Source organism: Sceloporus occidentalis, unplaced genomic scaffold, assembly GCF_023333645.1.
Source record: "Sceloporus occidentalis isolate IW3139 unplaced genomic scaffold, rSceOcc1.0.p SCAF_5, whole genome shotgun sequence".
NCBI lineage: Eukaryota > Metazoa > Chordata > Lepidosauria > Squamata > Phrynosomatidae > Sceloporus > Sceloporus occidentalis.
The window spans coordinates 65357614-65382835 of record NW_028316985.1 but is presented as its reverse complement, the minus strand read 5'-3'; the positions used below and the strand labels follow the sequence as shown (position 1 = coordinate 65382835).

General features: G+C 39.7%; 1 protein-coding gene across 3 annotated transcripts in view; it reads left to right on the top strand.

Annotated features, from left to right (window-relative positions):
- The window catches only part of IMMP2L (inner mitochondrial membrane peptidase subunit 2), a 625477-nt gene that overhangs the window by 403694 nt on the left and 196561 nt on the right, over positions 1-25222 (top strand). For all 3 annotated transcript variants that reach the window (XM_089524302.1, XM_089524300.1, XM_089524301.1), the window contains one exon: positions 17660-17725. In XM_089524302.1, the coding sequence (XP_089380428.1) occupies positions 17660-17725 (66 nt within the window). The remainder of the gene's footprint in view (positions 1-17659; positions 17726-25222) is intronic.

The following is a 25222-nucleotide window of genomic DNA, read 5'->3' as shown; positions in this document are numbered from 1 at the left end:
CAGAAGGAAATTAGGAATGGGAAGGGCAGCCATGAATGAGGTAGAAAAGTTCCTAAAGAGTAAAGATATACAACAGAGCACAAATTGTCCAAACCATTGTATTCCCCATCAACATGTACTTATGCAAGAGCTGGACAGTGAAGCAGATAAAAAGAAAATCAATTCATTTGAGATCTGGTGACATCAATCGGGGTCGACTCGAGGGCAGCTAACAACAACAACGACAACAAAGCTTGCCTTAGATGTTTGTCTGACCATTGAAGCAAGCCATTGAGCTTGCCCCCAGGGATCTTTGTTGTTCTACTTGAGCATTTTTATACCTACGTTGGCTAGCCATCTGCTGTAATTGCAGGAGGAAGAAACCTACAACCAAGGAAAGATATTCTTTAGTACTGAAATGACTCATTGGTTGTTGAAGATTGTCTAGGGAGAGGTCTTTGGTCCTCCACTTCCTGACAAAAAAAGCTTCATTGGAGGGGTACTGGATGATGTGGTTTGGGATGAGAAATATCCCCAACACATCAGTTTCCTCCTTTCATTGAAGTACAAATTCCAGCCTTAGAAAATAAACCAATCCAGAAATCTCTACAGTTGCTGAGAAGGGCAAAGAGAGAAAATCCCATCTTGCCCACTGAGATGAGAATCTAAGACCATAAAGGAGATTGCTGTTACTTCCTGTGACTATGGGATGCTATTCTCAGAACAATATGATTGTTTTCTTAGTGAATAATATTCAAGTATGTCTTACCATCTCTCATACCAGCATTCTGCTCAGCTGTTTTCATTGTGTTCAGTGCATCCAGTTTCATAAAATAAGAGGAGATCAAATCCCTTCCACAATTTGGCATTTAGTTTCTTGACCTATCTATTCATATTTATAATAACAGCTCTTCTATAAGCCCACCCCTTTAATGAATGTGTTTTTATCTTCTCTGATTCCCTCCCTCCATCTCTCAAAGTTCATACATTATGATCTTCTCATAATGAGTGTTCATTTGCAGCCTGAGTGTTCATTCAATAAAAAACTTCTTTATGACTGTGAATATAATTTGAGTCTTGCCAAAAACTGCTGCTTGAAAGTGAAACCTTGGTCTTCAGTTGTGTTATGTGGCTGTTTCTATCCTTTGATTAGGGAATGTGTGGATTAGCTGCAACATAAAATCCTCTGCACTCTCGGTAAAAGGAAACAGACTTCTTTTGTCTGTTTGTGGGGAATGTCACCAAGATTTCCCATTAAGCTCCAGAAGCATTAGGGCGGAAATGTTTGAAGAGTAGCAGGGATAACATGTGAGTAATTAGGCTATGGAATAAAGGACTACTGTTCCTCCTGCCAATGTTCTTCCTACATTGGTCCTTGGATGTAGAGGGAAGGGGACGCAGCATCCTCAATCTTTTTTCATTCATTGGCCATAAATTCATTCCTTTCAAAGAGAGGGTGGCAAGTCATGTTGAAGCATTTGGATCCTCAAAGTGGAGAATGTAACTGTCCATCCTCTTGCCTTGGCCAGTACAAATGGGGATCAGGTTGATCTTGGGCTTGGAGGGCTTCTCTTACCCCATTGTGAGTGGTGTCTGGATATCTCTGCTTCCAAAAAGACAGTTTTAAGGGCCAAATACAGTAATGTTCCACCTCAACCCTAAACATTATGAGCCAGGTCTAGATTTTACAAAGTGAATACCCTTTCTACATATCAGAAGTGGTGAACTGTGGTAGGCCAATTTTTCCCTCCTTGAACAATCTGAGGCTTGTAAACTATCAGCAATGTCTGCCAAATGCCTCCAAATTGGCTGGGTGTCCAATTCTGATTGTGGGAGGATTCTTTTCAAGGGATGTTAAATCTATTGAAAAGTTTATCTGCCATTTATGGAGGTTTCCAAGAGAGACAAATAATCTGTTTTGGAGAAATCTGGAGGATTCAAGGAGGGGACACGGGTCTCGAAAATATCTTGGGGTCCCACATGCAGGCCTACGGCCACACTTTGCCTGTTCCTGGTATAAATGCTTATAAAAGCATTCTGCATTATGCTTCTTGCAAATTGCAAACCAGCTAACATTTCTCAGTTCTCCTCTCTGTGTTGAGGTGGCTAGTGGAGAAGACTAGGCATGAGCACAGAAGCTGCCTCCTAGAGTTTCTCAGACCATGAAGAGCATTACCACAAATCAAGAGGTCATGCTACCTGTCTCTGATCTATTCCTGTATATAGTTGGGGGCATAAGGTTCAACTAGCAAATGGGCATCCAAGTGAGATATTTGAAATGCAGTCTTATAGTTAGTATTGGGTTTAGACAGGAATATATTGGTTGCAATGCATGCTCAGCTGCAAGGCTTACTGGATGGTCAATCATAAATAGGCCACTACTTCTCAGTACATGCTGTTGTAAGACAACTTCATATTGACGAGTGATGTAGTTCTGAGTGTATTCACCAAGGCACAGGTTAAGGAGATCAAGCTGCTCTGCTCTTTTAGGAGAAGGGGAAGGTGAGGTTAAGTGACCTGTTAAAATGGCAAATAATTAATTGAGTCATGCTGTTAACAGATAAAATGTCAACTACACAAAACCTTAGTAATTAGGCAGCCTACATTCTAAACAGTGGGTCCTTTTAACTTCAAAGTGATTAAGCTGGAAGCCTATGAAATAATGGAAGTGATTTTTTTTAATTCAAAAGACTTTGCCAGATATTTCAAGTACATTCAGGTTATTAGATTGACTAGTCCCATTACTCTGCCACCCACCAGTTAGTTTTATTGCATGAAGCATTTTAATTAGTGCCTTCACAATTTGACTTTCTCTCTATCTTGAGTCATTTAGACAAAATCAGACACTGGAATCTCTCATTGTTCTTTCATTCAATTTCTTTTAGGTAAAAGCTATTGCAAAAATTACATATGGAGTTGATTCTTTGAGCAAAAGTGAAAATAAAGAGCAACCCACAAAATAACAAAACCAGCTTTGAATTTTACTTCATTTTAAAATTATTTGTAGATTTCATAAAGGTTCCTTTATTCTATATTTCTAAAAACTTACAACAGTGTTATTATGAGGGGAGGGAATTAAAGGCAATGAAAATGAAAAGGAGGGGAAAAAGCAAGAGGAAAAATAGTAGTAAATGTTATTGCCCTTAAGCAAATTATATTTAAGCTAAATGTTAGGAAAAACTTCCTAGCTAGAGTGAGAAAGTTTTCTAGGAAGCATGTGAAATGCTGTTAATTTCACACATTTGTCCAGTAATTAAGATCCTGCTTGGAAGATCTTATTTCATTCTCCTCACTGGCAATATGAATTTTTCTGCAGTGATGTCCTGAATGTGAAATAACAGTAACTCTTTCCACAAAAGTGCACCTTGCTTGGTTTTTTTAACAAGTTAAAGCTGTTCTATTTGCTTTTTACTCTCATGTTTATTATGTTCCTGGTATTTTAGTGTGACTGCTGTTTTAGTGCCATTTTAATGCTCTTTCATTGTTCAGTCAGCCCTTTGTATCCACAGATTCTTTTTGTGTGTGTCTGCTGTAGGGCAGGTGCAATTACCATTGGCCCTCCTTATCCACGGTTTCTTTATCCATGGATTCAACCATCCATGGCTTGAAAAATGTTATATATATATTCCAATAAGCAAAGCTTGATTTTACCATTTTATATAAGGGCACAATTTTACTATGACACTGTATATAATGTGACTTGAGTATCCATGGAAGGGGTGGTGGTCCTGGAACCAATACCTAGAGAACAGCAAGAACCCACTGTACTATTTATTTTGCCTGTTACCCTGGTCTTATTTTTCTTTTAGGGTGGGGGCTGCTTCTCTAAAACAGTTTTTATGGGAGGTATATGCATTTGATTTTTCACATAGCTGTCATTTTGCTTGTAGAGGAAACTTGGACAAGAGAACTTACTGGTTACATTTTCATTTATCTAACAATATTTACAGGTAGTTTTGCCAGAATCAACACAGAGATCACATAACAACTCTCAAAGCAATTTCTGGCAAGACAGGGAGGATATGTAATTAGAAGACAAAGAGTCAATTTAAATGTCATGTGAGTGGATTTCTACTCCTACAGAAACACCTTGAACTATTTCCCCTGTGTGCTCCTGATATGGTCCAGAGGATGATACAACTCTCTGGGGCAGGTTTGAGGAAACACATGGGAACAACACATCGATTTCAGCAGCAGTTTCAGTTCTGCTGGCATGGAATACAACCAAAAACAAAACCTTATTGAACACACATATACACACTTGAATTTTCCTAAAATGATCTTTGGATCTTGGCCCATACTTTTATGTTGAAACTTAATAAGAAGAAAGGCTCAAGTCCTATTCATATGTTCACCTAAATTCTTGGAAGGCTAAATATGTGGTAGGATCACTGTTGTGGACATAAGGCATAGTCCCCAAATGTCCCCATGCACCCATCATAATAATCTGAAGTCTTGACAATGAACTTCTGCAGAGGACTTTATAACTATATTAATTTGGATGCAGTTAAAGAAGCTCCCATAGTCAGGAGTCCTAATAAGGCAGATTTAAGAAAGGGTTACATTATTAATATGGCTGAGAAGAGCCAGCTAAATACAGCTTTTAGGATCCCGAGGGTGGCCTATACAGGAAAGAAAATAAAACTACAGGCTTGTCTGTTAAACTGTCAGATGGGGCAGTCAGAAATAGGAATAGTGTTGATGAGGACTCAGCAGGAATTTTAGTTTGATGGAAGCTGAAAGTGCAGAAAAGGTTCAGGAAAAATGTGATATCATTTTAATTAAAGTTTTAGATTGTACTGTCTATAGAACCCGTAATGCTTGATGTTTAACTTGTGAATTATAATAACAGCAATATAGCAATAGCAAGTACATTTCTGTACCACTTATAGGTGCACTTAAGCACTCCCAAAGTAGTGTACAATGTGTAAGCTAATTGCTCCCAACAATCTGGGTACTCATTTTAGGGACCTACAGAAGGATATAAGGCTGAGTGGACCCTGTAGGATCAAACTCACAACATTGTGGCTCCTTGATACAGTATAGTAAACCATTGCTATTTTGCTGTTTGTCTCTGTGCTTGAATATATTTTATTTCTAAGTTATTAAGAGAATTAGATCATATGCTACCAAGCTATGTCCACCAATAAATTCATCCACCTGTCCAGTATAAGTATTATCCTGGGGCTCGAGAAACTAGATCCAGGAAGGGATTTTAAGGTCGGAAGGACAAGGTGAGTAATAGGAGCCCACGTCTTAGAAATGTAGGGACAATGAGAAGAGGGGGAGAATCTGGCATAGTGGGGCCTGCAGTCACAAGACATCTGTCACCATGTTCAGCTGAATATTGTGGAAAGCCATCTGCAGTCCTACATGTTTAAGGCACAAAGGTCTCAGGTGCTGCAGACTGTCTGAGGACATTGAGGTAGGGGACTTGTATGAGTGTCCATGGCGGGATACACACCGCAATATAGTACGTATTGTATACGTACTAGGGTTAGGAAGGGGCGGTGCTTCCGCACCCCCCTAACCCTAGTACGTATACAATACCTACAAGATGGCGGCGCCCCTTCCACATGGGCGCCGCCATCTTTATGTACTGGACGCATAGCGTCCAGATGTGTCGCGGCGCCTATGATGTCGCGAATGCGCCAGCGGCGCTTCGCGACGTCATCAGTGCGCCGCAAGAAGATGCTCCAAAATGGAGCTTCTTTTTTGCTCCGCGCGGGTTTGGCTGCTGCGGCTCCCGCGCGGAGCAAATGGCGCTGGCGGGGAAGCGTCGCAAAGCGGCGGTTTGTATCCCACCCATATCTCCACCACCCTCCTTGTCCTGTGTGCGTTCAGGTGAACACGTGAACTGTGTTTTAATGGTGTTAGATTCTTAGACATATTGTAAGGCTGTACTGGAATTACCAGTATGTGATGTGGTCTTTGGTTGACTAATGCAGGGTGCTTACTTTGTGTTAATCACACAAATCCTTTCAAGATTGGAACAGGCCAGATGATTTTCTTCTCCCCAACCTTTGGTTTAATTTCTTAAAACTGTGATGTAATGCTTGCTCTCTGTAATTAGACATTGCTATAGCACTGTTTGCACAGTATGATAGCAGGAGATAGCTGCAAAATGCAAGGAAGAATGCCTAGCAGGCAACTGATATTTCTAATGTTTTCTATGACAGGGAAGAAAGAAGTGCCTCCAGCTTCCTAGCACCAGATAGCACTTAATTTACACAATTAAGCAACCATGTAAATAGGGAAGCCAGGACAGATCAGCTATGTGAAGATGTGTGAAGGATGAGAAGGAACACAGAAAAAAGGACTGCTCTAAACTGACAGAGTGTTTTTCTTTCATGTAGTTTTGAATAGAAACACGTCTATATGGGTAGTTACACAGGTTTTTGGCATAGTGACAAGGTCATTCCGGTTTGAGAGTTAAAATCATTAATTCAAAGTACCCATTTTAATAAGAGTGCATTAAAAGATGGAGCTAAGATGTTCATGTTATCATCAATTACTGCTGTTGTGAGTGACCACTGTGATTAGTTTATATATATTTTAGCCTAATTGTCACAGATGTATTTCTCTCTCCCTCTGATATTCATTTCCGCCTGATTTCACCATTTGCATCTCTCTCTCTCTCTCTCTCTCCCTCCCCCCATCTCCTCCCTCCATTTCTGTCCATGTTCAACTGCTACCAGAGGATAACTTATCATTCATGGAATGATGTGGAATGCAGTTTATGAAAGCTTAATAATAATAATGCACCACAAGGCAATTTCAGCTGCCACAAACTTACATTGCTGCTCTTCTTGAAGGAGCCACATAGGCCTAAACTTAATATTTTATTAATATGTAACTGTTAGCGTTAGTAAACTTCTTTCCTTTCCTTTGCCTCCAACTATGGATTTCTACATCATCAAAAAAATTAATCTGGAAAGTTAGTACAGAAGTTAATGGAGCGGTGGAGATTGAAGCTGCACAATGTCTTGTCTCCACTGATGGAAATAGCTCTTTCAGCAGGTTAACCCTATTAGATTTTGGCTATAATTTGTAGGAGCAAATCTAGGAGAGAGAGAGAGAGAGAGAGAGAGAGAGAAACATGATAGCATTAGCAATAACACTGACATTTCTGTACTGGTTCATAGTGAACTCAGGACTCTCTAAGCAGTTTACAATCTGTAAAACAATTGACTCCAACAAGCTGGTATTCAATTTACTGACCTATGAAAGGCTGAGTCAACCTGGAGCTCCCTGGGATCAAACTCACAAACAACATTGTGGCTGCTGTACTGGCATTTAACCATTGTGCCATCAGGGCTCCCCGAACTGATTACAGTTCTGGGATTTATAGCTGAATGTTTAACACCTGCTGAAGTGCAAGTACTATGGTCTAAATCCTGTTGCTAGTCCTAACTAGAGTAAATCCATTTAATCAATGGGATTTACTACCAATCAGCAATGGATTGACTAATGTATTGACTAGTCTAGCTGGTGTATTCTAGCTGACTGACCAACAAAATACCACCGTGTGTTTGCACTTGTTCTATTTATAGATGTATCACCATCCACATCATTTAGATGTCTAAGAGAGAAGCCCTTTTAAGTTAATGTATTTCTCCCACACTTTGCAAATCTAGGCTTTGGTGAAACCTACCTGCACTGTGAGAATATAAATATATTGATGATAATCTTTGCTGTCATGAACTGCCCATGGGGATCCTCTGTCCCAGTTTGTGTAAGCAGGGCAAGTCATTTCTTCAGGTTGTTAACGCAAAGATCATACAGCAGAGTCACATGCTGAAGTCTGAAAGAAGGGTAAAAGCAGCACATTACTTCTGTTTCCCTTTTCACTGCTTCTCTGATGAAAAATCACTTTGAAAATGACCCTTCCTTTCCATAAGATATGAGAGCTATAGAAGAAATGCAGCTGCTTACCCAAGGCAAAGTGGATTAGTTAGCACACTAAAGACACCAAAAACGTATTAGAAGGAAAGAGTTCAAGGGGAAACTTGGAGGATAATGTAATTAGGACCTGAAGTCTAGATGGGCCCTCTGTGTGGGGATACAGTTGAACATAAGAGGAATTTAAGTTAGATAATTTTGTTGATTGTGTCTTGATTCCAACTACAGAGAGCCTTTCCATTAGGAGATAAAAAGGGGAAATCACAAACAATTGCCATTGTAGATCTAAATACAGTCGTCTCTCCCAGTTTGCGGACTTGGAATCTGCAGTCTTACCCATTTGCAGGCAGCAAGCAGGGAGAACAAAATGCTATGTGCACCTGAGGAGCACATGAAGCGGTGCATGCAGGAGCATGCCACCATTGAAACCAATGGCAACTGCAATATTGGCATTTGCTGGATTCGTGGGGGGGGGGGTAGATCCCCTGCAAATCGGAAGGGACGACTGTTTGTAAATGCTAGACTATAATTAAACTGAATTTCAGTTTAATTCAAATAGTTGTACTTTGTGATTGGTGGTGTGCAGTACCAAAGTAATTCACAATGTTGTTCCAGTTGTCCAGTTGTTCAAGTTTGGATGGCTCCCAGCTATCTGATTGTCTTAAATATTACATTTAAGATGTTATTAGTTCCCATGTTTGTAGAAAAGAGGTGAAGGTACTTATCTTGTTTGTTTTTAAACTTCTTTAATTAGGAGGAAACATCAGGAAAACTTCAGGATGTCTCACTATGAAGTGGAATTTCAAAAATTACTAGTTTGACAAAAATAGTTTGCCTAGGGTTGTTGAATATACCAATTAAAACATAATTTTCTACACTGGAAATAATGGCTCTTGTCAGGCATTACTGAAGCTTCCACTCAATAAGTTGAGATAATTCCAGTCTCAATTAAATGCAATTCCACATTTTGGAGATGCATATCAGAAATGGTGGGTATTTTCCCAGTATGGTTCACTGAATCTGCCTTCATTAAGGCTGAAGTCCATTTTCCTAGTGCAGAGCCTACAGAGAATTTTAAGGCAATGAAACAATTTCATTTCCTTCTGGTGTTTGCCATCACTGTTAACATTATGTTTTTGTACTCAGCAAGTTATTTCTATATTTAATTTAAACTAGTAGTTTAAAATTTTGACAGTTAACAAGCATATTAATCAGGAAGCTAAACATTTAGAGAGAATGGTATGCATACCAAGCTTGGAAAAGTTACTTCTTTGGATTACTGTCCCCTGAATTCCACAATCAGTATCATCACTGGTTGTGCTGTCTGAAGGTTTCTTAGAAGCAACTTTCCCAAGCACAACCAAGTAATCTATTGTATTGTATTGTATTGTATTGTATTGTATAAAGTATAATACAAGGAATTCAAAGTCCTCTGCAGCATAGCTTAACCCTGCTAGGTACAGGGACGTAGCCAAGGGGGGGGTTCTTGGGGTCCGGACCCCCCTTCCGTTAGAAAAATGAATGGTGCGTGCTGCTGCACCGCCGCACCCAAGCCCCAATATAATGGTGGCACTTAGTCTGGACCCCCCCTTCCTAAAATCCTGGCTACGTTCCTGCTAGGTAGCTGACAGCCACCAGTGAAAATAATACTGAAATGCTTCCAAAACATAATAACAGTCTCTGAAAAATCGAAGACACTGGCGGGGTGGGGGGAACATAACATCTAACAGTGATTGTTTGTTATGCATTTATATTTGAGGTAAGGAATGAATTGTTGAGAAAGGCCTCCTGGTTAATCCTGAAGATTGTGATGAATGGCAGAATGTAATGAGGTGTTCTCCTGGGCATAGTGGACCCCTTAGTGTTCCAACTCCATTCCTAGTAATGAGCTAATGGTATCAGTTTGTCTCTCTTTGTTTCCTGGGTGAACTCTATGTGCCCTTTGAAACAGACCTCACTTTTATGATGTAGTCGTAATTTAGACTGAGTCATGATGGAACGAAAATCTAATTTCTTTGTTCTTTGGATAGTAATATCCTTAATGTATGTTGAGGAATATAATTGTATTTGCTTCACTACTGCATCTGACTTCTCTATGTGTTACCTAGGAGTTCTGAGTTACACATATACACTCATTATTATTTTTTTAGAACAGATGACTGCATGCCCCAGCAGGAAAGAGGTTCCTGTAGCATTTGAAGATATCTCCCAAATTTCTTTTGAGAGTTAAAATAAAGTAATTGTGTTCCCTTGCTTACCAGGAGTCCATAGCTAACCTGAAAAAGCACTGGTATGTGGGAAAGTTTAGTAAGTTCTAACTTGCAGCCTCCCAAGCACAAATTGGTTTAACTAGGAAACAGAGCATTAAAAAAAAAAAAAAAAGAACTTAGCAAAGAAAGAAAAGACAGAGAATCAGAAAACACAGGAAATAGTGCTTTATTAGTATAATTATTAACAAAATTTGAACCAGATTTGTGATAGGGGTACTGTTATTTGCAGTTGAGATACATCTGTACAGTACGTTTAAACAAGCTTCTCAGGGGCTGTTTTGACATACAATCTCAACAGTTTTCTCTCTTGAAAAATGTGGCTTGTGAAAAAGAATGCATACATGCCATAAATGGACCTATGTAACTTGTTTGAATACTTGGTGAAGTAAGTGTTTGACCACACTCCAAGTTCATCAGATTTGGCTCACATTCTGAATTTTCTGCTTGTCAGGCTCACTTGCTCAACGTCCATAAAAAGAAGCATTATCTAAAGTAAATTAATAGAATGGATGAGAATCATTGAATTCTAACCCTGCATGTTAGTCTGCATGAGGACATATGCAGAGAACTGGTGATCCAGAGTCAGCAGAGGTGGCTAAAGTAACCAGAAATGTTCTAGACCAGAAAAGGTCAGTGTTACACCCAGATCTGGATTTCAGGTTTGTCTCTCTTCTAAGATACCAGAGCTGGAAGCTTGGTTAGAGATCCAGGTTTGTATGAGGAGCAATTTAGGATTTGCATTCATTTGTAAAACTCTGTACACCATTGGATATCTTCTTCTTACTTCATATGCCTCTGGTTGCAATAAGAACATATAGAAGTGGTCAGATGCTATGCATTAGCATGTTGCATTACAGATGCCTCTCGTGTATTGTAAGATGGACATGGAAAGAATATTTGAAAATATTTTTTTTTAAAATGAGCTTCTTGAGTGCTGGGAAATCCTGAAGAGAGAATCTAAGATAATATTCACTGTTCAGTATTTATTCTGTGCCAAAAATAAATGTGGGTACAGTATTTTCTCTGCAGGGAACAAGTTTGCTGAAAGAAAAATAGCATTGACTCATAGAAGAAAGAAATTTATTTGCAATATAATAGAATTGATAATAGGTGACTTAATGTGAAATGTATAATGAAAGAATGTATTTGTTTATTTGTTTATTTTATGTTGAAATAAAAATTTAAAAAAGAAAATGAAATTTCTGTGCAGAAAATGCTGGGGTTTTTTGGGCAAAAATAACATCCACCCATCCCCACATTTATTATTATTATTATTATTATTATTATTATTTTGCACAGAATACATCCCAAACTGCAAATAGTTTTTGGCTTCATTTTCCAACAAGTTTCTAGCAGTGGAGAGACTAATGATAAGATTATTTGCTCTTGCTTGTGAGAACGAAATGCAAAAATTTACACCTGTAGGCAGAGGCTGAGAAAATAGGATATATCATAATCATGTAAGTAAGTGCCAACAGTTCTAGGGTTGCAGGCAGTTATTAGTTACTGTTACTATTTCATCTAATAATTAATAGAAACACAGACAAGCATATTGGGCAGAGCAGGGGAGTCTTAGGGCTGAAACAGATGGCCCTTTTCTCCACCTTTTGGGCGGCATGGAAATGTGGTGTTGTCATGTTGCACACTCCCAAGCCGCCCAGAAGCCGCCCAGCCATTTACATGGGGGCTGTATTTCAGGTGCTCTGGCAGTGCAGTGTGTACATGCTCCAGACTGCCGGAGCACCTTAAAGATGCCTTCCAGCCGCAATGGAGTGAAAAGCCATCTTTTTACTGCCCCCAAAAGGAGCAGCTGTTTGCAGCTCCTTTTTTGGCTAGCAAAAAGGCTGATTGGGGCCATGGCATGCGGTTGGTGTGGTCCCAATCCATCTTCAGAAAGGGCGGCTTAAAGCCACCCCTTCAAGGCAGTCTGTTTTGCCCCTCAGTCTATTAAATTGGTAGACTTTCTGAGCATCCTAGTGGCACAGTGGTTAAATGCCAGTACTGCAGCCACAAGGTTGTGGGTTTGATCCCAGGTGGGACTCCAAAGTCCACTCAGCCTTCCATCCTTTCATAGGTCGGGAAAATGAGTACCCAGCTTGTTGGAGGCAATTTGCTTATACTTTGTAAACTGTTTGGTGAGTGCTAGTTCACTGATAAGTGGTATAGAAATGTACTTGCTGTTGCTATTGCTATCCTTTTAATGTTTAATGATTCTTAATAAGCAAAGTGAAGATTCTAGTGTGATCATCAGTAGTAATATTTTATTCCAGATTAATTAATTTAGAGTAAAAGGATATGGCCATATGTCTCTCTCGGCAGATGAAGATGCTGTTCAGATAGGCTTGTATTGCTGCATGTTTACTGTTACTGCCCTGACAATTTAGGACAAAATTATAAATCAGTCAAGAAGTGGTAAATGTCAGTGACATGTCATTGTGTCTTGAGTGGGAGGATACAGTCACAAGGTTCAACTCTTTCTGGTAGGATGCTTTTGAAAGTTGTAATTGTACTATTACCTCATAATTTTACTTTCATTTGGGAAGTGTAGCTGTGCTTCTTACAGACACATTAAACCTGTTAGTGAGATTTATTAGGGTTTGGGTGAGGTTTTTTTAAAAAACCTTATGCAGTTGGACAGGGGATTTTACTCTTCCAGAGTCACACAGGATTTGTTGTAGGATTCACACAGAACTAGAACTGTAAGACACAGTTTTTATGACATTGTTCCCTGAAGAGTTATAAACGATGTTCCCAAGTTTCAGCCACCTGCTATGCGCAGGTTTTTCTTTTTCTTACATTTTTTTACAGAGAGAAAAATTACCCTGGCAAAAAATGTTCTAATAAATCTGTTGTAGTTTTCCATTGAGGTATATTTTTTCCATCCCTGATGATGAAATATAAAGGGATAAAAAAATTGTCCCACACGTTTTATGGTGATATGAAGATGCTGGTATGAGAGACGCATGCTTTTCGTATAGATCTTCAGTCCAAAATTATTCATTGGGAAAATTGTCATCTTCAGTTTCCTTCTCCCTATTTTTAAATTTATTTTATTGTCACTTACTTTTCCCCATAATTGGTCCCTGATCTATTCTAAATTGGAATCCAAATAGATTTACTACTACTACTGTTGTTGTTGTTGTTGTTGTTGTTGGCAACCCTAAGCAGAACTTTAGAAGGCCTATATTTTAGTTTCAAATATTTAATGCCATAACGGACATTGGTTGTACATCCCAAGTTGAAAACTAAAGGTGAACATCTACCGTAGAGTGACAGTTTACCTCTGTACACATGCCAAGCCCCCTCAACAAGCAAAAATCCCTAACCAAAATTGCAATTTGTGACCAGAAATGTGATACCCCCTCAAAAATTAGCAGAGCAGCTTGCCAGGGGGCTATAAGGTTGAAAACTGGAACCTGCACCCCCTTCAGTTGCCCATCCCTGATTTATAATGTTCGAAACCTGATTGATAGACAGAAAAATCTACATGTCATTGCCAGGAGAAAAGTAACCACGATGTTCTTATATCTGATTTGGAATTATATTTCTCAAGGATATTGTGATTATTGCTGAATGGGGGTAAATTTAAATGAATGGGTGACTGGTTACATCACACACACACACACACACACATATACACACACACACACTCAAATCCTGTAATCAAATGGAAATGCTTTGTAGGAACAATTACACACACACCCTGCCCCCTCAGTAAACGAAAGCTTAGAAGTACAGGAAGACTTTTGAAAGGGTACACTTACATTTTTTTCATTAGAACAAATGAACTATATATAAAGTGGCCAAAAGGCAATTTTACTGTTTAAAAAAGTATAGGGGGCTGATTTTCAGTACATTAAATGGGTAAAAGTGACCTGATCATCTTATTTCTTTTCTCTTGTGGCAAGAAATTAGTGTCAAATATTGTTACAGTTAAAATAATAACAAAAATAGTGGGTGCTGTCATTCTTCCCTTTTATCAGACCTGTGGGATAAGGGAAAGGGTGGCAGATGTCTTCTAGGAACAGTTGCTGGTGTGTGTGCGCGCCTTCAAGCCATCTGTCAATTTATGGCAATCCCATGAATTTCAGAATGGTTTTCTTAGGCAAGGAATACACAGAGTTTGTTTTTCCAATTCCTTCCTCTGAAATATAGCCTACAGCACCTGGTTTTCATTGGTGGTCTCTCATCCAAATACTGTCGAGGACTGAGCATGCTTAACTTCCAAGATCAGATGGTATTTGGTGCCTTTAGGGTATTTAGGCCTGGGATTTCCTGGTAGCAATGATAAATTTTATCCTTAAAATTTCATCACTCTGTCAATCTCATCTACTCCTGCTAAATATGAATGGATTAAACATGGTCTTCAACCCAGACTGTTCAAGATAAACCCATTCAGTGGGACTAATTATTCATGACTGCTCATAACAAATCCCACTGATTTGAATGAATCTGTTCCAAGGGAGACAAAATCCAGCTTTATATATAATAGATGTATTACCTTCAACTGCTGGTATGAACTCTAGTCACCAAATGCATCTGAGAAAGTAGCTCATGCTGTCAATTTCTTTCTTTCAGTTAGTCTCAAAGGTGCTACAAGATCTCTCTACATACTGATTCTCCAGACTAATACAGCTATATCTTTAAATTCTAGTCACCTGGTTATTCTTGTAAATGGAGGGAAATGTCCAGTGAGCCTTTGGTATCCACTGGGGGTTGGTTCCAGGACCCTCTGTGGATACCAAAATCAGTGGATGTTCAAGTCTCATTAAATAAAATGGCATAGAAATGCTGTCTCTTATATAAAATGATGAAATTAAGGTTTGCATTTTGGAATGTGTGTGTGTGTGTAATATTTTCAAGCCATGGATAGTGGAATCCATGGATAAAGAATTTATGGCTATGGAAAACTGATTGTACTCCTAAGTACCTAGTAGCAATAATAACTGATCTTACTGCTCTAGTAAGAAAATAGAGACAAAGTTTCGAATAGTGTTAAGAACATCACTTGGGCTCAACTTATACGTTAATCACAACCTCGGGTTTGGTATAATATGAGAGCTACCATTTGTCATACTTTAGGACAGGGTGAACAACTGGTGGCTATCTGAATGTTGTTGGACTGCAATTCTCATCATCCCTTAATGCTTTTTATACTAACCAAGACTGATGTGAAGTTCAGTTCTACAGTCTCTACAGGATCCCAAGGCTCGGTACAGACTGCCAGTTTGTAGCAGCCTGGGGCAAAATTAGGACTCAAGAGTGCAGAGTATCCGCACGCTCCTGAGCACTAGCGTGTGGTGGCGCCGCCATCATGGGGCCGCCATGATGATGCAAGCACAGAGCAGTGTCCGTACGTTGCGGCGCCATGCTTGCGTCATTGGGGTGTGACAGTGTGCCAATGGTGCACTCATGGCAGCGGCCGCACGCACCAAGAAGAACATGCTTTTAGCAGGTTCTTTTTGGTGTGGAGGGAGCCCATGCGGTTTGGTTGCCGCAGGCTCCCTCAGGAGCAAAAACGGGCGGCTCCAGCCCACCCTTTCGAAGTGGACTGTCGACCCCTAAGTTATATTTCCTGTGCTATTCTAAGCTTTACTAAGGTCTAAAACACACTGCAGAAATAATGCAGTTTGAGACCGCCTATCCTAGCTCAATGCTAGGAAATTCGGGAAAATATAGTTTTGTGAGACATTAAGCCTTCTCTGTCAGGGAGCTCTGGTGCCACAATAAACTACAATTCCCAGGATTCCTTAGCATTGATCCAGGGCAGTTAAAGTGGTCTCAAATTGGTTTATTTCTCCAGTGTGTTTTGGACCTCTGCCTGGATCAATCAGAATATTTGTATTTTTGTAACCACGTTCTGGCGGGTCTTCCTCTTTGTCATCTCCATCCTTTAATTTCTGTCCAGCATTCAGCTACACTCATCATCAGTTCTGCTCATTGCTATGACCATATTTTTCCTTTATTGCTATCCCTCCATTGGCTCCCCCTCTATTTCTGTATTTGTTATATACTGCTGTTCATGACTTTTAAAGCTCTGCATGGGCTGGCCCCTCCGTATTTATTGGAGCTTCTTTCCCCTTACCTTCCCACTCACACCCTCCATTCTTGGAATCAATGTCCCAGGCAAAGATTTTCACTTTTCCAGCCCAGATCTACCCCTTTTCACTGGCTGCTCCTCACTCCTAGAATGCCCTTCCCTCCCAAGCAGGGTTCATCACCTCTTTAGCCAGCTTTAAAACTGAGTTAAAAACAATACTATTCAGGGAAGTGTTCCCAGACATCACATGATTGTTATCCTAGGTTTATTTTTATTTGTTGTTTGCTATATTTTATTATTTAAATGTAAATATGTACATATGTATTATCTTTAATTATTTTTGTAGAATGTAGGCCATAGGCAGGTTTATTTTATGTTATTTTATTCTATTTTTAACTGATTGTTATGTACAGCGCTGTGTAAATTTACAGAGCTTTATAAATAAAGCTTAATAATAATAATAATAATAACAACAATCTGGTTAGAATTAATAAATGGATACTAAACACAATGGCATAATAGTTTGAATGTTGCACTACAGCTTTGGAGATCAGGGTTTGATTCACTGCTCAGCCATAGAAAACCACTGGGTGGCCTTGGACAAGTCACATTCTCTCAGCCTGAGAGGAAGACAAAGGCAAAATCACCCCTGAACAAATCCTTCCAAGAAAACTCTTTGATAGGTTCACCTTAAGGTCACCATAAATCTGATATGACTTGAAAGTTCACAACAACAAGCTAGTTTAATTGGGTGTATATCATTCTGCCCGTACCCCACCCTCTTTTATGCTTGTTGATGCCAGGTTACATAGACAGTGGTTCATTAAGCTGCTTTGTCAACAGAACATTAATTATTTTCTCTGTTTTAATGAAGCACTTGGTGTGTCATCTCATTCTACTGCCACTACTGTATCTTTTTTAGACATTTTAAATGGTGTTGCTCTATAATACTATGGAATTCTCTTAGTAAAAAACAAACATATTTTATTTGTGAAAGAGGTGCCTACATCTGATGAATTAATTTTCATCTGTTTTTCAGTTTATTTTCTAAAATAAATGATTGACATGCCTGTTTATGTATGCTATTATGTTGGCATTTAATAGTAAATGCATCTTGAAAAATATGAATCCATTTGCAATCATCTCTGCATTATCTATAACAGGGCACTAATTTGATCACCACTGAATATTTTTAGTATTTAATTCACAAGAGCAAGAGGGTAAATTACCTTGGTTTTTGCATTCATCTACTTTTCTGTCACCTGTGGATTGAAATGAGGGTGACAGCAGTGGCTTCATTTCAATGGGATGCCATATCAAGTTTTATAGTGACAGATGCTGCATCAGGCAGAATAGCAAATCCCCTCATGGTTTAAGCAATCCCCATTTCATACCTGATTTTTTCTTCATTTTCTTGAAACAATGAGAACATTACTGATTGAATAACCTTCCCCACCCTTTTCTTCAGGTCTCCAAGAAACCCAGAACAGAAGATCATTAAGAGAGTGATTGCTCTTGAAGGGGACATTATCAAGTAAGTATGGTACACTGTCATCTCCTATGCCTTATATGGCTATTTTAGTACTTTTTCAGTCGATTTTGAGTCAGTATCCCAGACAACCATGACATTCTGTCATTTCAGGACTCTAAATTATTAACACAGGTATTACTGCTATAACTTTTTTTTAATTAGACAAGAATAACTAGATAAAAAAAATTCATCAGTTTCTGACTGTGACTATTGCAAATTATTATTATTTGTGTGTTTGTCTGTTTAGGTCATTTATATCACACGTATACCAAAAAAGCTCCCAGATTGTCTTATAAATTGTTAATTTGACAGTTCCCTGCCCTCATGCTTACAGCCTAATAAAACATTAACACACAAGGAAAAGGGGATGGCAGCAAGAGAAGGGATTAAGTCCATAGGCAGTTGGCATGGAAAAAGGGCCTCTGACCAGCCACCAAGATGCATTTGGCTGCCATTCTGTCCCTCAGAAGCCAAAGCAAAGCCAGTTGGAACAGAGTGGGGACCTCTCACCAGCTGCTGGGACCAAGGCACAATGCAGGTGTGTCTGGCTGCTGTTCTCTCCTTCTAACCCACAACATTGACAGTTGATATGGAGGGAGGTCTTCTTACCAGTCGCTGGGACCAAGGCACGATGGAGTGACAGTGACAGTAGTTGCATTTGCATGTCATCTTTATTGTTGTTGTTGTTGTTGTTGTTGTTAGATTTATTTGTATAGCACCATAGGCTTTACATAGCCCTTTACCAAGGAGAGAAAACAACAATCCAAAATAAAAACAAAGGCCTGCCTACGATACACAATCTAAAACCACCAACAAGATTATAAAATTAATAAAATATTACCATAACAAATTAAAACAATACTATAAAAATAGAGATTAATACAAATAATATGTCATGAAATATACAGTCATAAAATCAAGACAAAAGTTGGAAGGCTTCCCTGAACAGAATAGCCTTTAATTTGGACTTAAAGTAGTCTAAAGAGGTGGTGCTCCACAAATTCATGGAAAGGAGAGTCGAAAAATAAGGGGCAGCGTGGGAGAAAGGAAGTAATCTTAATCCCACTATCTTGATTTAACAATGATCTACATGAGAAGTATGCGTACTGTCATATGAAGACAGTTCTGTCTTTCTTTATTTTTATACTTGTGGCTTAACAAACAAGGGAGGGACATCATTGTGCTATAACTGAACCTCTAAGGCTGTGGTTAATTTTTACCAAGCAAGATTTTAAAATGAGCATTAAACTAAGGTGTGCTGTTCACAAATTCTGATGTGTTTACATACAGGTAACCATAATCCAAACATGGCACATAATGCTATATTTTTAGTTTGTGGTTCTTTATCTGTTCACAGGAAGGAAGAAACAAAGTGGGAGGAAATGGGTTACACAGATTAGTACATCACTTGTTCCTATTCTGTATTCAGCAAGGATTTCTAGTTTATACCAACTTCCAAACTCAGCCAGTGTTTTACTCTCCACATTACCAAATAATGAGAATAGCAAAACAATGGCTCTATATGCATACAAAAGAGGGAAGATAGAAGCAGCAGACCTGGGATCACCTGATGCTGGTTACTTTAGGTAAGTGCAAGAAACGCTCTTTGGATGATGGCCCAAACCCTGGTTCTGGTGTAAACAGTCCACACAACATACCGGAACCAGGGTATAACAACCTTGCACCTGATGCATCTACCACCTGATGCATCTATCTCTGTTATCAGTCACTTGCTCTGAGTTCATTGCTAGGTCTTTCATTCTGGCCGCAGAAGTGAGCAGCATGTGGCAGCAGTGGGTGCACTGGGAGGCTCAGTGGGAAACTGAGAGCCAGGAAATAGGATAAAGTCGGGGCAGCTCTCAGGCCAGGATTTTTCAAGCTGTGCCCAGAGTATCCTAGCCAGTGCAGATAATGCAATGGGTGGAGATGTACCTCCCCTAAACAAGGAATTCAGGCCACATATCAGTCCTCCACGATAACTTAAAATATGGGCACACTGCTGGACTCTTCTTGTTTCTTAATTTATAGCCCAAATAAATACTACTACAATCCAACTAGCCACTCCACTCTCTACATAGCAAATCAGAAGTAGTGCGAAAAAGCTAAAATGAAACACAAGCTTTGATACACTTAGTATTTCCAAACATCAGATTTCCAGCATAGTCTAGTGAAGTGATTCCCAACTTTTGGCCCTCCAGATGTTTTGGACTTCAGCTCCCAGAATTCCTGACTGTTGACCAAGTTGGCTGGCGCTTCTGGGATCTCAGGTCCAAAACAAATGGAGGGTTAAAGGTTGAGAATCACTGGTCTAATGTACAGTAAGGCCATCTTTACTAGTCTATTCCAGTTGACTCATATTGGGGAGGAAGAAATCTCATGTTAGCTGGGATTTTGCCCAGGTAAGATAAATACATGTGATTCTGCCTGTGAACATGATGACACTTGAAGGGAAGATTGCATATAATCCTGAAGATAAGATTTCAGTATTCCTTCTGTCTATTGTAGCTGCTTATAGCAATAAATCATTTTCCTTCTCATTCAAAATGAGTTCTCAAAAATTAGGTTTAGTGGCATTTTCAGTAACAGTAAAGAAATCTGAGCTGAAAATTGTGCTATCCCATTTGTAAATACCACCTTCTGAAAAATAAATACTCACACTTTCTATAGTTCTGAAACCATGGCAGTTGTATTATATAGTGGGTATAATTCTTGTACATTAGTGTATTAATTCTTGTACATTGTGGCCCTTTGAAAAAAAAATCTGTTGTGTGCTGGCCTGATGCGCTCATAATGCTTCTCTGATACAAAATGTTGCTGTTCATACAGTGGCATTACTAGGGTTGGTGTCACCTAGTGCTCATGGTGTCACCCTTCTTAGAGGTCCAAATGAAAATGTGCATGTGAAATCATGTGCATGTGCGCACACATGCACACACTGCATGCTGACACGTATAGCTGTGAGTTGAAAAGTTTCCTGACACAAATAAGAGGTGAAGAAAAGAAATCTACAGAAAAGCGCTGGTGGAGCAGTGGTTAAACGTCTTTACTTGTAGACGTTTCATAAATCACAAGATTGTGAGTTCAGTACCAGCCAGGGTCTCAGGGTTGACTCAGGTTGCTAAAATGAGTGACCAGCTTGTTGGGGGAAATTAGCTTACACATTGTAAACTGCTTAGGGAGTGCTTAAGTGCACTGGTAAGCAATATAGAAATGTACTTACTTTTAATCTGACTCATAATCCGAAAAGAAACAGCCAAGGTACCCTTCTAAAAGCCACTTTTTAAAAAGTACCAGCAGAATCTTTATGGGATTTGGGCTCACCAAGAAGTTTGCAGAAATAATGGGAAGCCCAGGCCTGTCAAGTGAGTATCTTTTTTCATTCCTGTTGTTGAAGTGTTGCTACATCGGAAAGGCTATCTGAAAGCATTACAACCAGGTCTGACATCAAACAGATCAAACTGTAGTTCAAATGGACATTGCTGTTCTGAGCTTCCGCATTCTCATACACACAAAACTTCCAGGAGCCCATTTATTCAGTACCATCAGGAAGTTTTCTCATGAAAACTCCCTCCCCGATTTTCGGAGCCCATTTCCCTTCCTTCTCAGAGGTCATTGTCCTTTTAATTAGATTTGATAGTCTTTCACCCTCCTTGAAACTTCTGTTTTCACTCTGCCTGGATTTCTTGCAAGTCTTGACAATAACCATATGGTTCTTGGAAGCTTCACGCAGTCTGCATCTCTCTCTCCTAACCTCCAGTCCCACATCAATTTCCATATAAGACAAACAGGTGCACATACCCCCTCCCCCCACAAAAAACTGGCCTAAAACCCAAGGATCCTCCATGTCTTTCCTTTTTAAAAAGGTAAATCCCTTTCCCAGAAACACTGAATAACCTTTAGTTTAAAGAAGCCAGCAACGCCAGAATAGCCTCAGAAGTGAAGGAGCTGGAACTTTTTCTCCATGCATCTGGGGTGCTTTATGCAAAATGCAAAGGGTGCAGGGGGCAGCAAGAGGGGAGGGGAGGGACACTGAGACATGTGGAAAAGTAAGACTTGAGGAATGGGGTCAACTGGAGAGGACCAATGAGGGAGGCAGAAAGTTACAAAGAAAGAAAACAGGAGACATAAAAGTGGAGGGAAAAGGGAAAGTAGTGAACTCACCCACTGGAAATGGCCTGGCAGTACCATCTAAAGAGCTCCCCCACTGTGGGCAGGTAAATGAATCTATCTGTCTGTCTCTCCTTTTCATCAATCCCTCCCTTCCCATCTCCCTTTCTAGCCAGCTAGCCAGCCAGCTCCATGCAATAGGCACAGCATGCAACACAGCTACACAACAAATAACATTAGTGCCTTGGGAACTAGATTTCCTAGTGGCAGTGGCAATGTGGAGGGAGGCACACCAAGGGCTTGTCTTTCTTCTCTACCTCTACAGCATCCTTTTCAGTTGTCCTCCTCTTTTTCCGCTTAGGCTTGGCTACTCTTGCCATGGTTGGGGAGGGGATATGAGGAAAAGGATGACCAATGATGAGCTGGAGGTGGTGGAGGAGAAAGAGAAGCCCTCACTGCACCTCTCTCCATGTTTCCTGCCTGCTGTCACTGCTACCAGTACTGCCAGGGCTGCTGTCTCCTAGCCCTCTCTACTTCTTTCCTCCTCCAGTCTCATTGTTGGTCCTCCCTTCTCCTCATGTCCCCCTGCCATGGCAAGAGTGGGTGAGCTCTGGTGGAACATGAGGACAAGGATGACTGGTGTGAAGCAACAAGGAATTGACCTCTCAGCTCTACGCTTCTCTCAGGCAGAAATGAGGCACCAGAAATTCCCACCTTCTTGCGGCCTTATTCCACCCAGGCTTGGCGACTCTTCTTCCATGATGGGGGGACATGAGTGATGGTGGCAGTGGTCAATACAGTGGAAAGAAGAAGCAAGACCAGCAAGCCATTGGCAGGGCTGGTGGATGAAGAGAGGTAGCCACAGGAGTGATGCCTCCAGTTTCACTCCATTTGGCCCACTTGGAGCATACTGTCCCCAACTGGAGGGAACAGTCAGAGCTGGAAGCCTCCATTCTGAGATGGCAGTGGCAACAGGGAAGCTTGATTCATGAGAGTGGTGGTCATGGTGTCACACCATCTCTCACCCCCCCCCAATGATGCCTTTGCATTCACATAGACATAATCCTACCCCCTCCAATGATGCCTTTGCATTCACATAGACATAATCCCAATCTTGTAAATATGTTAGTGCCTGCTTTATTCAATGCTCTTTGTCAACTTTCCAGAGAACGGCAAAGCCCCAAAATGGAGGTTTTGATGAGCATTATAGTCCTATTTAATACATGTAAACAAGATGCTGCTCTTTCTTCCTTTTTTAAACGTCTTAGCTTGCTGAATTTACTGGCTGTGGGCAAATTATTTCTAAATCATATGTTGCATTTTAGCCTTCCCTTTATTTATTCAAACTCAGTTCAGGGTTCTTTCTTACCAACTAATCATTTCATTTCTTATGCCCTGTAAATATGTACCCAAACCTAATTGCCCTCCTGGCTTCAATGACTCATGAATATACCAGACCAGTTATGATCAGATCAGATGTAAAGAAAGAGAAAACGTAAAAACATGCACATGTCTACAAAAATCTAGTTTCAGCAATCTGCCTTTAAAATCCATTTCAGAGCTAGGAAAAGTTACTTTTATTGACTAGAACTCCCAAGTTGTATAACCTGTGTGATTCAGAGATTCCCAAAATCATAGTTTAGCTCTTATCTCTGCAGTTCATATTATGCACAAGTAGACTCTGTATAGTTCTTCCTTCTAAGGAGAAAGCAAGACAGGGAAAACAGAGTAGTATTGAAATCAAGTTTCCCCACATAGAGAAGTTGCAGTAATGAAGAGTAGAAAACTTATTTCGCTTTGCACAGTTGCTTGACTTTAAAATCATTTTTAAAACAAATGATACTGCTTCAGAACTGCTCTGAACTGATTTTTTTTGGAGTAAAGGACATTATAATGCCAATACTGTATACAATTTTAAAATGAGGTACTAGAAAACAAGTTGAGCAGGGATAAATTAAATGTTTCTGAAATCATTTTACATCACACCTATGTCTGAGGCATGAAAATCTATATTAACTTTTCAGAGATGTTTGAACTTTAATATGTCTGGTGCCAGAGCCAAAGATAAATTGGTTTGAATTTCATTAGCACATTAGATGAAAAAAAATGGAATTCAGAACAATATGAAGATGAACCCCAAATTCTAAAAAGTGAGGTGGAAGCTGGAATAAGAGAAATTGGGAAAAATAAATCACCAGGAACAACTGGAGTATATTCCAATTGAATGGCTACAATCCACACAGACAAAATCAACTCTAGTGTTAACTAATATATGTCAATAAATATGGAAAACAAAACAGTGTCCAACAGAATGGAAATTATCACTATATAACCACATCCAAGAAAAAAAGACACAAACGACTGCAGAAACTATAGGACCATAGCATTAATTTTCAATGCAAGCAAATTTATGCTTAAAATTGTGCATTATAGACTCAAATCATACATGGAGAGTGAAATCCCAGAGGTGCAAGCACTAGGGATGACCATGGAATTCCAGACAAAATGCCAACATGTGATTTATAAATATAGCAAAGCAAATGATGACATAGATCATAAAAAGCTATGGATGTCTCTTAAAGACATGGGAGTGTCATTACAATTTATAGTCCTGATGAGAAAGCTGTACTGAGGACAAGACGCTACTGTTAGAATAGAATATGAAAAAACAGAATGGTTCCCAATTGGCAAAAGGTTCAGGCAAGGGTGTATTCTATTTGTTCAATCTGCGTGCAGAAAGTATTACAAATATAATATGAAGAGCAGAGTCAGACTTGGAAAAAGGAGGAGTGAAAATAGGAGGAAGGAACATTAAACAATCTAAGATATGTGGATTGCACCATACTGGTAGCACAAAACATCACAGACCTGGAACAGTTGTTAAGAAAGGTCAAAGACGAAAGTGCAAAGGCAGGCTTACTACTGAAAATAAAGAAAACAAAAATAATAACCATGGAGGATCTACATAAATTCAGCCTAGACAATGATGAGATCAAAGTAGTTAAAGATTTCCCTTACCTTGGATCAAACCTTGATCAGAACATAGATTGCAATCAAGAAATCAGTAAAAGACTAGGAATGGGAAGAGAATCTATGGCCTGAAAGAGACAGGCATAAAAAGCTGGCTTCCATGTGGCTTGGGAGCATGGCATTTAGATAATACAAACCTCCAGCCTGCATGGAAGTCATGCTGGGGTTGTTCCCGGGCTGCCTAAGGCAGCCCAAACCCAAAAGGAGCTGATCTTTTTCGCACCTTGCCATGGTCCCTTTGGCAGTGGGGCAGGGGCCTGTATTGAGACCTCAGTATGTGGTTGCTGTGGTCCTGTGGTGCTCTAGGTGGGAGTGGCTAGCCACTACTGCCTGGCTATCCATTACACCCCTATAAAGAACTAG